The 13891-nt window shown below is 38.6% G+C and overlaps 1 protein-coding gene across 2 annotated transcripts in view; it reads right to left on the minus strand.

The window, feature by feature from the left end:
• Window positions 1-5808: 5808 nt before the first annotated feature.
• DDHD1 (DDHD domain containing 1) overlaps window positions 5809-13891 on the minus strand; it is a 42721-nt gene continuing 34638 nt past the window's right edge. For both annotated transcript variants that reach the window (XM_026698749.2, XM_026698748.2), the window contains 4 exons: window positions 13272-13421; window positions 10651-10903; window positions 8372-8566; window positions 5809-6825 (listed from right to left, as the gene is read on the minus strand). In XM_026698749.2, coding sequence (XP_026554534.1) covers window positions 6641-6825; window positions 8372-8566; window positions 10651-10903; window positions 13272-13421 — 783 coding nt within the window. In that variant the 3' untranslated portion in view covers window positions 5809-6640. The remainder of the gene's footprint in view (window positions 6826-8371; window positions 8567-10650; window positions 10904-13271; window positions 13422-13891) is intronic.

Consider the following 13891-nt stretch of genomic DNA (forward strand, 5'->3'; position numbering starts at 1 on the left):
ATCAAGAGTGCCTTTCTTGCTTATCTGTTGTTCTTTTCTGCACAGAAGAGAGATTGTGCAAGATGTAAAAGAAGTTGTCAAGGACTCACAGATGAGATGAAGCTTAATGAACATGCCAATTTTACCCAGGAGTTTCAGTCCAATATCTGAACATTCACTAACAGACTATTTCTTTGTTCACTTTTAAAGGCTGAGAAGCAACCATGGTTGAAGACCAAGTGCTAGGTACAGGTTAAACTGAATGGAAATGGTAAAATACACTATAGAAAGAAGGCAAAATAACCAATAGCATAAATTTATGCATTTGGATGGGCAAGCTTGCAGAGTACTAATGTAACTAAAGTCATGGAAACTGCAAGGAGCTGATGGCATTTGTTTATTCACTGCTACAAGGAGTTATCTGTTCTAAATATGGCATATGTAAACCAAACATTTTGGTTCAGAGAAAGGAAGGGAGGAAGATAGAAAATACACTATTCCAAGAGTTTCTAACTGCACAATAGTAGTAACCTGTTTTATATACACCACAAATTAGAATCAACTTGCATCTTTGTTGCTTGTATCTTACAATTTATATTGCTTTATTTAGTTTCCTAGTATGATTTTAATTGCTTATTTAGTATCCTATTACTATCACTAAGTGTTGTATCTTATGATTCATGATGAATGTATTTATGATGATTTATGATGTCATGATTTGTCATTTATATCTTTTATGTACACTGAGAGCTTACGCACCGAAGACAAATTCTTTGTATGTCCAATCACACTTCGCCAATAAAAAATTCTATCTTTTACCAAATAGCAATAAGATTCTCAGAGCAGAGAAAATTAGACCAATTGCACTATATTAAATAGATTTTATACAATATGCACATATTTACATGGGAACTCTTACATCAACACCTTCAATTCCTTGTCTAACAGATAAATTTCCTATAATCCAGATAATTCCAGCGAAGAAACTGATTCTTACCGAGTCCCATTCCAATTTTGATTTCCTTCCATTTTCAATTACTTTACTGTCCTAGTCTACATCACTTGGCGTGCTCCATGCACACTTATCCACTTAATGTTGTGTACTATATTTGTTATAGTATTAAACTTGGACTGTGGGACCAAGGATCAAGTCTGAAAGAACTGTGAAGTTGTGAGGATAAAATTAGGAGACACTGTCATGTAAACTGCCTTTAAAAAGTAGAATATAAATAGAATTTTAAAAAAAAGCAATGCTAGAATTTTTCTCACGTTTTTTTACTTGGCCCAGGCTCAAGGGCCTCATACCTGGTAGTTTGTCTTGGTAGAGGCTCCTCCTCATGTACTTTAAGGCAATACCCTATGCTCTTGACAGACATCCTGGTATTCCTGACATATATTGTACCATGTGGGATCATCCTGGGAACAGCTCAGAGAGAACAGCAGGATCCTATGAGATCTAGCTCAGAATTATTTCTCTGTTTTAGTGACTGGCTTTTCAGAAATGTTTTAATATCACCGTTATCTAGTTTTGTGAAATTTAAATGAATTTCAGGAAGCTATGACTTCAAATATCAAGTACTTTTAAGTGTCCCCATAGTAGAAAAACTAGGATGGAAATCTAAACGTAATCAAATAATCCTTTTTTTAAAGAACTATTTGAACATATTGCAAATGAGTGCTTTTACAACTTAGCTTCTTGGCAGCACTTCTCTGCAGTTATTTGGGGTGGGAGGGGAAACACCCACGATGTAGCCATTGTGAGGAACCACTTCATAGTTCAAGTGGCAACCCTGTCAGGTGAGTTGGGCAGAGTGAAGTGGCTGGTCTGAAGTCACCCAGCCGGCTTTTGTGCTTAAGGAAGGACTACAATTCATAATTTCTCAGTTTCTAAGTCCAACCTCCTAACCGTTACTATTCATTACACTTTTTCTTTATTTAAGATACTGGTATTCCTCTGCTTGCTGCTGCTCAAAGGAGAAAAGGATAATATACCATGTTTTATATGCATTAGAAGAACTGCACTTTGAATGCACCCTAGCCAATTAAGTTGCAGCCAGTTTAATTTAACAAAGTTTTACCAAAAACGTATATTCATTTTTTTTAACATGGAAAGTTGTATAGGGAGTCCTCGACTTATAACTTTGAGCCCAACATTTCTGTTGCTAAGTAAGACATTTGTTAAGTGAATTTGCACCATTTTACAGCCTTTCTTGCCACAGTTAAGTGAATCACTGCACTAGTTAATAGTTAAGTGAATTTAGCTTCCCCATTGACTCTGCTTATCATGTTATGTGACCCCTCTCCCGTCAAAAATATGAGTCAGTTGCCAAATGTCTGAATTTAGGTCACATGACCACAGGGAAGATGCAATGGTCGTAGGTGTGAAAAATGACCACAAGTCATTTTTTTCCGTGCCATTGTAACTTTGAATAGTCATTAAATGAACTGCTATGTCAAGGACTACCTGAATTCAGATAATCATTTATCCTTCTAATTTTCCGATCCTTCAAACGCAATGATTAGTACTTGCATTACACCAGTTGCAACTCACTTAATTAGGGGAGCTGATTTTCTGACTGTGTTTCTGATAACAAATAGCAACTTCCCATCAAGAGACCTACAAGGAGATCCTAATGACAGCAGTTCTTTCAGATGGTTGATCACTGCACAAATACAACTGCACTGATTCCACCCCCCTCCCAATAAGCTGTTGATATGCCATTTGGTGGGTTGGAGAAAATAAGTTCTATTTATTTCTAAATGTAAGAGGTACAGTTTAAAAATTCCTTGAAATCTTCCCATGCCTTAAACCAAATTCTTTGTATTTGGTTGTAATAACTAAAAAAATAAAGTTTAATTGTTGCCATACTTTTAGCAAGCACTACTTGCTGGCATACTTTTAGCAAGCACTACTTGTGGAGTGAGTGTAGCTCAAAACAGCAATTTTTCTGCAGCTGTATTTCACTGATTTATTTACTTTTGGACTGCCTGAGAATGTGATACGTGAATCACCAGATGAGGTAAATCCTTTGATTTGCCTTTTTCCCCCAGATTTTTTTTGGGGGGGGGTGGGGGGTGGGGAAGAGACATTTCTTTGTCATGGTTATTTGTAACAAACCGCAGTAAAGAATGAAAATAATAAATTGTTCTTTTATCACTGAATTTTTGAAAATCAAGCTTTGAGGTTCAGGTCATTGTACAGTATACCCTAACCCTGATTTAACACTGCATCTCTTATATCAAAGTGGAACCCACAAAAATAAAATTTTTAAGATCCCTTACAATTTTCAATGGATTGGATTTACTATATTTACAGTACAATTGGTTTTATGCTGCTTCTATCCTCCAAATTCGGAGAGCTGATTAGGTGGCTCATTACATGCAAACCAGGGTTATAGTTCACCCAGACTAGCGTTGCAGAAGACACAACGATAAGAGTTTTCAATGAAAAGGGGAAAGTCCACTATTCACTGCAGAATCCTGGAAAACAAAAAAATATATCCTCGACAGAAACCATTTTTGAAAATAAATCAGCAAGAAAGGGACAAAGGGGATGCAGGAGAAACTGAAAGTTGCATCCTTTACTTAATGAAAGAGCCAAAAGGCACTAATAAGGTGAATGCCTCCCCACCCCACCCCACCAAACCAAAATTGGAGGAAAGACTCCAATGACTCATGGGTGTTCTATTAAGGGGCAGAGATAAAAGAGGCAGCTTTCCTACCCATATAAATACAAAAGTGGATCAGAGAAAAACAGCTGACCAGGCCAAGTCATCTAGCAGAGAATGACATACTGCTTAGTAGAGGGATTTGGAGGCAAGTCAAGATACAGCTAGACTTTGAGCTGGAGTTGCTGTAAAACATTCTGTATATTGTACTTGGCTTTTCAAACAAAGTCAAAATGGGCAGATGTGCCTTCTCTCTCTTCTTTCTCTCTCTCACACACAGAACCATTTTGTTGACTAAATATTCTTGGGCAGGCTATCAAAACTTTGAAAGCCCAGAAAGCCACCATTAGGCTATGAAGAACCTAACTACATATGATATCTAACAGATACAATTTCCCAAGCACAGCTGACTGCTTGGGACTGCCAGCAGAGTTAAGACATAGAACAGAAGTGAACCACTTGATATGTAAGATCTGCTCTTTTATGAGGAGTACCATTCCCAAGGAAAATAAATTCATATATATAGGTTTATTCCTTTGATTAATCACACCAAAATATTTAGGATAGAATCAATTCTAGCCAAGTTTATATACCAAATACTAAAATTTTAGCAGACTGAACCCCTGGGTCATGTACTGAGGGTCTATGTTAAGTAAAAAATACCAGCCAGTTATTCTTTCATGAGGGGTCCTTGGTGCCGAATTGTTTCTTGAGGATTTTTCATTACCCAAACTAGGCAACATCATCAGTCTAGTAAGGAGTGCTGTTTGCTGTCAGTTTATGTTCTAATGGCTTGCCTGTCTGTGTTAGTGAGTGTGAACTTAGAGATAGAAGCCAATGGTAAAGAGCCCAATCAAAGAATCTCTAAGACCACCCCCACCAACCCTGACAGGCAAGCCACTAGAACATAAACTGACAGCAAACTGCACTCCTTGGTAGCACTGATGATGTTATCTAGTTTGGGTAATGAAACGTCTTCAAGAAAACAAGCAAGCTCGGAGAGCACGAAAGACCCCACATGTCAACTCTGAGCGACAGATATTCTCCTTTATTAGTTATCCTTTCAACCTGGCCAAAATTTTGGCTTTCTTTGGGGGTGGGGTGGGGGGAGGCACTTTCTTTTTTCCCAACAGCCATATTCTTCCTTCCCTAGCACTTACAGTTAAGGGCATCAGGTTATTACAGGTCACCTGATCACAGTTCTGTACATAATGATTTTATCTGCAAGAATTATAGGTATATATATATATACTATTGCTACAGATGGATACTACCATCTGTCTTACAGTTAAGATGACACACTGAAGCCCTAGTTCTCAGCCTGAGTGCTTCATCCCTACATACAGAAAGTATGACACTGTGGAGAACACTTCTTAGGGAAGCTTTGTGATTCTGAGTAATGGCTAAGTCTATGGTTTAAAACAAAAGTCTCCAACCTTGGCAACTTTTAAGAGTTGTGGATTCAACTCCCAGAATTCCCCAGTCAGCCCAAGTTGCAGTCCACAAGTCTTAAAAGTTGCCAAGATTGGACACCCGATTTAGAATCTTTTGTCCAAGTGCTGGTGGTAATTATATCAATGATCCTGTTATGTTTTTCTAAATTTTATTCAATGTTTTTTTCCAAATTCCCTGAATCTTCAAGAATAAAGACTGAATTCATATATAAATCAAGTAAATTCGGTGTCACATTTAAAGATTTAGGGATAACTGTGCATTCAAAATGAAGGAGCATGCATGTGAGGGAATGAATTGAGATCTTGTTGAAGAAAGAATGAAGAAATACTTTAAAGTGTTTTGGACTGCAGCAGTTGCCTTTGTGAAGAAGCAAACACCCTGCAGTTTGAAAAGCAGATGGCTTCATTTACAGCCTGAATAGCTGAAAGAAAAATACATTGAGTAGTTAAGTACGAATGCTTCTTCTTTGGATACTGGCCAGCATCGTTTTATCAAAAGAGCTTAACAATGGTCTAATTGTTCAAAGTCAAACACTCATCTTAAAATCTGTTTGATACCACAAATTAAAACTTACTTTCCATCACTTAGTCTCCAAGAAGTTGAGTGGAAGTATTTTGCAAATTGAGAAGACAGCAAAATGAACATATGCCAGAATCAAAGAGAAAGCGTATGTTGTCTTGGAGAAACAGGATTTAACAAATAATGCTTATGTGATATCACAAAAGTTTATTTTTAATGAAAAAAATACTGAAAAGTGTGCCACAGTGTCCATAGCTCCGTTGAAATAGTACAAAGGTATGACATATGTCATTTGAGGAATAAAGTCTTAACACTGTAGAAAATAATGTGGTTTTTTTTTTAAATTATGTTCTTCTGCTTCAAAGAAAACAAAAAGGAAAAAACTGTAGAAAACTAACATTTTTAATACATTGGAGAAAACAAATAGTAAGAGGTAATAATAAATTATTGTTACAATATTTCCAAACATTAAGGATTGCTTGCCAGTTTTAGTACATGGAATGAGTTGTGTTATACCCTTTGTATCTGCCATTTACTTGGTGGAGTTTCAATGCAATCAAGGGCAATCGACTACCCATTTGCTTCTTAATTTAACTCATACAAAGGACACAGAACATGACTCTTAGATCTGCAGGCATTTTTCTTAAATGAAAACAAATTTCATTGTAACAGACTAATCTCTGTACTTTTTAAAAAGGCAGCTACTCTTAAACAGATATGTTAATCTGTTTTAACATAGATGTTATTCTACATGAATGCTAAAACAACTACTGCTGGCTTGTTTGAAAGCTGGAAGGGTGGGAGCTGAGAATGATCTTTCAAGAAGGCCTCAATTAGCACAGAAATGGATATGTGCACTGAAGGACAAATAATCTCGGAAGGAAGAAAATCAGACATGCATTTAAACTGAAACCACCATGCCTTAAAAACAGATGTTGTTCTGACTGTTTTTGTGCCAATTGTCATGTTTCATCCTTTCTCCCCTCCCCGCTCCTCCCTAATTCCTGCCCTATCCCTAATCAAACAGGATCTAAGTGGGGCCTGAAGTCATCCTCATCTTGGTCCTGCTTGTACATGAAGGTCAGAAGGAAAAGAGCGACGTCCATTGATGACCAGTAAGCTGTATGCGATGTAACGGCAGACCAGTACCTGCTTTCCACCAGGCCTTCCCTGAGCTCAAAGTCGATCCGGTGGTCCAGCTCAACTAGGCAGGAAAAAAAAACCATTACTGCAGAAGAACGGCCCTCTTGACCTTTGCTGCACTTCTGATTCTTCACATCTACCTAGCACTTGAAAGGGGGTGGGGGGATAAGACTGGAAGGAGCACTAGTGAGTGGCATCCTTGGTCTCCTAAAAGTTGCTAATTAGATACAGATCTCAGAAATCCCCCCCCCCCCGCCTCAACCTAACAGAATGGAAATTGTGAGGCTCGGCAACAGTGCCACTAGAAAGTAGTTTCCATCCAAAAGATTAGAAGCTACACACAACTGCCAAAGAAGCTATGCTGGTTGAAAAACAACAATGGTCTTTATAATATGAGCAATTGAAGAACAGGGAAATATTGGTAAAGCTGAAAACTGAAGCAGCAAGGATTCTCTCATAAAAGCAAGAGCTAAAACCTGGAGAGTGAGATCTTGTAATAAAATATTATCATATTTTCAGACTATAAGACGCTCCGAAGTATAAGATGCACCTAGCTTTTGGGAAGGAAAACAAGAAAAAAAAAATCGTCTCTGCCTCCCAGCAATTTGCGTCCTTGCAGCAAACAGCAAACAGCCTGGTCAACTTCAGCACAGCCTGACAAGCAGCTGATTGTCGGCTGGATCGGCCTCCTGACGACCAGCTGTTTCAGGCTGCAGGGATCACCATCGCCTATTGCCGCCTCCGCACACCCCATTTTCAGCCTCCGCAACTTGTTTTCAGCCTTCATGTACCCTGTTTAAGGCCTCCGCGTGCCCAATTTTCCGCCCATTCCAGGTGGTGGGGATTGTAACGGGTGAAAAATGGGGCATGCAGAGGCTAAAAACAGGGCGCGCAGCGGCCAAAAATGGGATGCGGAAGCTGTAAATGGAGCACACAGAGGTGGCAATAGGCAATGGCAATCCCTGCAGCCTGAAACAGCTCATCGTCGGGAGGCAGATCCAACCAACAATCAGCTGCTTGTGCTAATGAGGCTGCGCTGAAGCTGACCAGACTGTTTGCTATTTGCTGCAAGGAGGCAAATTGCTGGGAGGCAGAGGCTGAAGGGTGGGGGCCAATGGGTGGGCGGGGCTTCAGGAACATTCACTGTATAAGACGCACAGACATTTCCACCCACTTTCGGGGGGTGAAGTGCATCTTATACTCCGAAAACTAAGGTGCTTCGCTTTCTGACTCGTAGGGCTGATGGTGATGAATTTTAGGGAAGGCCAGAAGTTCTAGAGCCAAATGAAGTAGAATTTAAATCTACACTGAAGTTTGTCATGATTCTTTCTCTTGTCAACTCATGAGGCTTGCTCGCTGCTAATCAAAATCCTGCTTCCAGATCAGGAGGAAGCAGTTCTTAGATCAGCGGTCCCAAACTTTTTGGGCCCCAGTGACCGGAGGGATGGTTTCATGTGCTACCTAGGTCCTGAGCATGTGCAGATGAAGCATCACTTACGCAGTTCCTAATGGGTCGGTACCAGCCCACGGTCCAGGGTCTGCTAACCCCTGCCCTAGATAGAAAGGCGAAAACATAATAACAAAGTAAAGAACCAAGAACTACTTACTTGTTGGATCTAGGAAGCCAGAACTGCTGTGTGGAAAAGTCTGAGTCCCGACTGATGTTTGACTCAGAACTGGCTTCTTGTCCTCCACTTCTGTTCCTTCTTTTCCTGGCTCAGGCACTTGTGAGGTGGGCAGACTGGAACGTCCAAATCTCGAGAACAGCATCCCTCCGAGGCCTTTCCCAATGCTAGCTGCCCCTATTTAATTAGCACAGTAAAACATGTTATTCTACAGCCACAGCACCCCAGGATTAGTGACAGGTTATGATAAGCTCACAACTGCTCCCAGTAACAGAAATCACAGGTTTTCTCTACATACCACTTGAACTTCAATTATGAGCCACAGTGGCACAGTCGTTAGAATGCAGTATTGCAGGCTACTTCTGCTGACTGCCGGCTGCCTGCAATTTGGCAGTTCAAATCTCACCAGGCTCAAGGTTAACTCAGCCTTCCATCCTTCCAAGGTGGATAAAATGACCCAGATTTTGGAGGGGCAATATGCTGACTCTGTAAACTGCTTAGAAAGGGGCTGTAAAGCACTCTGAAGCAGTATATAAGTCTAAGTGCTATTGCTATAACTGACCAGTGTCCACATTTTATGACTGTTTTTTCACAGTCTGATTGTAACATTCAGTGGCTGAATTATTTCCCGTCCATTGCCATCCCAGAGTTTTCTTTTACCATGCACACATAAGTATTTGACTAAAATAGTGTTACTGAAACTGCTGTTATTCACCCTTAAGGACTATAATACTGAGTTTTTTCTTTTGTCTCTGCTGCCCCCATGTGGATAGTTTTACCCTGAAACTAGGGGTGTCAGTCTTGGATATTGTATTCCCAGGGTCACTACTTCATTAAAAATACATCAATTGGAACTGTCTGCTGCACCTGTTAATGCCCATGCATTAGCAAACTCGAGGCTCTGTGATATACAACCCACCCATAACCAACTAAATTGTTGTTTATTTGGGGTGGGATCCAGGCTTTATGACAGAGTTGTGCTAATATGGAAAGGAATCCATTTACTTCAATCAGCTCAGGGTTCTTTCCTTGATTAATTTCCACCCATTGCTTCTTGCTCTGTCGTCAGACATTTTGGAGACCAGGCTGACCCCCTTTTCTCCAAGGCAGCTCCTCAAATATTGGAAGACTGCTATCATGTCACCCCTAGTCCTTCTCTTCGTTAAACATTAGACATACCCAGTTCCTGCAACCATTCATGTGTTTTAGCCTCTAGTTCCCTAAATTTTGTTGCTTTTCTCTGCACTCCGAGAGTCTCAACATTTTTTTATACCGTGGTGACCAAAATTGGATACTTGTAATAAACCATTTCCTCCACTTAGTGGAATCATGAAATGATGTAGGACTGAGAAGCGTAAGAAATATCTATGGGACAAGGCCTTTAGCCCAAATGATTAAAAACTACTATCCACTAGCCCACAGAGTAATGTTTCAAATTTCAATATTCCATATAGGATTATGAACTCTTGAAGAAAGAGCGAGTCTGAAATGTAATATAGGTAGTCTTCATTTAGTAACCACAATTGGGACCAAAACTTGGTGTTAAGTGAAGTGATTGCTAAGTGAAACTGTGTTTATCATCTTACTGCAGCTTTCCTTTGCTTTACAGACATACAAAGATGATAAATAAATGTGAAGACTGTTTGCAAAGTTACTTTTGTCATTACTGTCAGAACTGTGAATGGTTGCTGTACAAGGCAGCCACTAAATGAGCATTAACTAAACATTATCATTAAACATTTATGCTTCCTTGCAGCTCCATTTATAGGAGCACATTTCTTGACCCATTTTCATTTTTCATTTAATTTATTCCTTTTTCAAAAAGGAAAAATATCAAAGACAACCATACTAGGAAATCTAAATCATTTGTATCTTGTGCTTATGCTTCCTCTATTATTTCTGTGAAGTAGATTAATCGGAGATATAATGATTGGCCCAATGTCACTTATAAGCCTCATGGCTCCAGGAATTCTATTTTTTAGAGTGAAGGGTTTTAAACGTGTTTGACTCAATTACCTCTTTTCCTGATTTCAGGAAAATGTCATTACTTCACAAAAACAAACAACAAAAATACCCCCCCCCCCAAAGATTCTGCTCTTCACAGCAGCAGTCGCAAACTGGAATTGATTCATAAATCAGAAATTACATATTGCTCCATTACCTTCAGGATTATGCCTAAATTCTCCTCAGTTTAAGAACCACTGCTTTAGAGGAAGACAAACACTACCAACAAAGAAAGGCTTAATTTAGCATATAGTTACCCAATATGCTTGCTTTGCCTATATTTGTTATGGACTCCCCATAATGTCGCCGAGACATGACAGGGGATGTTGTTGGGCTGGGTAATGTTGTGAGAGGTTCAGGGTCAGAAACAGAGGTAGATTCTTTTGCTGGATTGAGAAAGCTTGGCTTCATGTGTTCGTAAGGTAGTGGATTTGTGGTGTTATACCAGTGTATTTGCACAGGAGAAATATTACTATAGTGCTTCAGAATTAAAGGTTCTAGTCTATAGGCCTGCAAATAAGAAGACAAATAAAGAAACTGTGAATAGGGAACATTTTAGTTATATCCATTTTTCATCTGGTCAAATATCTACCCATTTATCACTTAAATGTTTAAGTAATGTTCCTTCTCTCTTCACCTCCACTTAAAAGGCTTAAACAATATGACTGATGCTAAATCCAATCTCGGTCGGTCACCAGGAACAGAGGTTTGGTCTTCTGAGCTTTAGGACTTGTGCTGGAGTCCATCCTTAGGGAACTTTCTATTCTATTCTAGGCATACAATTTATGTGGTACCACACAACAACCAGGCACCATATAAATACTATGCATAGAATAGTCCAAATATATACTCCATTACAGAGAAGTTCCCTGGCGAATTCCAGAATGAGTCCAAAAAATCGGAAGACTAAACCTCTGGTCCCACTGACCGGTCAAGATTGGATCCTGCAACATTATCCTGGCACACGTATATTTGCCTTCATTCGTAATATGATTAATCTAAAGATCCTGCTGCCTAGAAAAAAAGAATCATTACTGTCCTGCAGCTTCTTATGAGCTTTACACAAACAGTCATTTTTGCTTATATTAGAATGGAGAATATTTTACATTAACTTGTTCTACACATTGTTTTAAAATAAACAACACATGCTGATTTGGCACATTTGCACATGGCCAAGAAACATCAGCAATATACATGGAAATCATGAGCAATTTGCTTTGCTAAGTTTTACTAAGGATACTAGTACATTTAAGATAAAGTACGTTTTTGAATAAATTGTTTTCTTTTAACATTTCTAAAACAACCACCCCACATCTATGAAAACAAAAATGCCATTTTCTACTTATATAATACATCTAGTTCAGGCAGTTGATGTTTCTGATGTTCATATTTGAGTTATTGGGAGTTAGGCAGCTATAAATTTGATAAACAAATATAAACAAATATATAACCCATGACCAAGAAAGAAAAGAAAAGATCGACCCTGAAGAAAGACAGAACGTCAAGACGCATATCATTCGTTAGGATACTATATATGGAAGTCCCTTTGCAGAACCTAATTTAAAAAGGCTATTTTGTGTGACTAAATTCATCAAGGAAATTGTTTCTGCCAAGTCCAACTAGAAGTGAGCTATGACAATTACCTGATAGCCTGTGATATCCATTTTTTTTTTAAAAAAAAGCTTATATATGTGTGATTGTACATTATCTTCAAGTCCATCAACTCTGAATTCATCTGTAATGGGGCCATCCATCCCACACTGTTCCATTTTATCAAAAATGGCCATTGTCCAGTTTACCAAATGCTTTACTACTATACTTCATCCATAACGTTCTCTTGGCCTACTAAATCTAGTTATTTTGTCAAAAAAAGTAATGAAATTTGTTTGGCATAATCCATCTTTTAACAACTAATACTGGGTTCTAATAATCATTCTGTTCCTTTCTAAATGCTTGCGAACTCACTATTTGATCTACCTTTTTTAGATTTTCCCAGATACTAAGGTATCAAGCTGTATCCTGGGCCACTTCTCCCCCTCCACTTTTCATAAAACTGCAACAACATTTATATTTTCTCTAGTCTTTCAGAACTTTTCCAGTTCTGAAATCACATCTGCCAGTTTATTTAGCATCCTGGGATATAATCCATCCATGCAATTAAGACTCGAATTTATTCGAAGTAGCTAGGTGTTCTCTCACAAATTCCTGGCCTATTTTGACCTGCACGTCTCTTCTGCCCCAAATTCTGATGCTGAACCAAATTCTGAAGCTGAACCATTTTTCTTTTTGTGAAAAGACAGATGCAAAATAAGAATTAAGCAGTTCAGCATTTTTCCTAACAGCAGATGGACCATTTCCCTCACATTCTTCCTGTTCTGCACATACCCCAATGAGATTTTTTTTTTAAAAAGGGCTTAATTGCAAGGTTCAGTTGATTCTTAACCTTAGCCTTTGTAAAAGTTGCAAAATAGGTTTTAAGGATTTGAACTATTTTCTCAGTTTTGGCTTTTTTATGATCTCCTCTTTCCAAGTTTAAATTCCATGTTTTGTTTCTCTATTTCTCAGAAAGCTCTTTATGCCATGATACTGGTCTCATTAGCTATTTCCCATTTTTCTTTTTCTTTGGTATTGTTTGTGTTTGAGCCTTAATTACTTCACCTTTCAGAATTTCCCAACCGTCTTGAATTGTTTTTCTCTTCAGGACTTCCACCAATGGAATCCTTCAATTTTTTTCCCTTAGAAAAAAATCCTGATATATTATGGCCTAATAAACATCATTGCCATTTTAATGGCATTAAAATTTTGCTATCTGAGGGGCTACCTCATCTGACTCCATGATAGTTGCCTGTTCTGTGAAAGCTTGCTACTATACACTCACCACTGGATCTGTTGGATGAAAAATGTTTAGCAACCGGTTACAAATTTTTCTGGGTAGAATATGATCTTGAGACCCACTGTTTCCTGGACGGATGCCACGCAAGGCCAAAAACACTGCTAATGGAGATCCCATACAGAAGAAATTGTCCACCTATGGAAACATTTCATTTGATATTAACAGGCAGAGTAATAGGCAGCTGGTCTAGCACATAGCAGGAAACTTTGAGGTAAGAAGAAGAACTGTGATCTCATTGCCTTGAGAAGGAATACAAATTGAGAAAATTCATTATTAATAATGAATTAATAATCTTTTTGTGTTATATGATAACCAAAGAAAGCCATGTTACAATACTACAGTGTGGTTTTGGTTTTTATCTGAGAACATTTCAACTAAAATATGTATTGCAGAAAGGTTGGGGAAACTTGTGTGCTTAAAAAGAACTCTTCAGAATATTTCCAAAGCAGAACACAACTCTGCTTCTCTGACCAGATGGGAAATTAAGAAGGTTGTGGCCATTTCTTAAGTGTAACTTAGGAAAGCTGAGGTTTTTTTCCCCCCAACAAAAACTTCAAGGAAGATATGGTAGTATGAGGAAAGGCCAGGGGAGACAGGGAATGGAG

This window comes from Pseudonaja textilis, chromosome 1, assembly GCF_049901715.1.
Source record: "Pseudonaja textilis isolate UNSWEBS1 chromosome 1, rPseTex1.2, whole genome shotgun sequence".
In the NCBI taxonomy this organism is placed as follows: domain Eukaryota; kingdom Metazoa; phylum Chordata; class Lepidosauria; order Squamata; family Elapidae; genus Pseudonaja; species Pseudonaja textilis.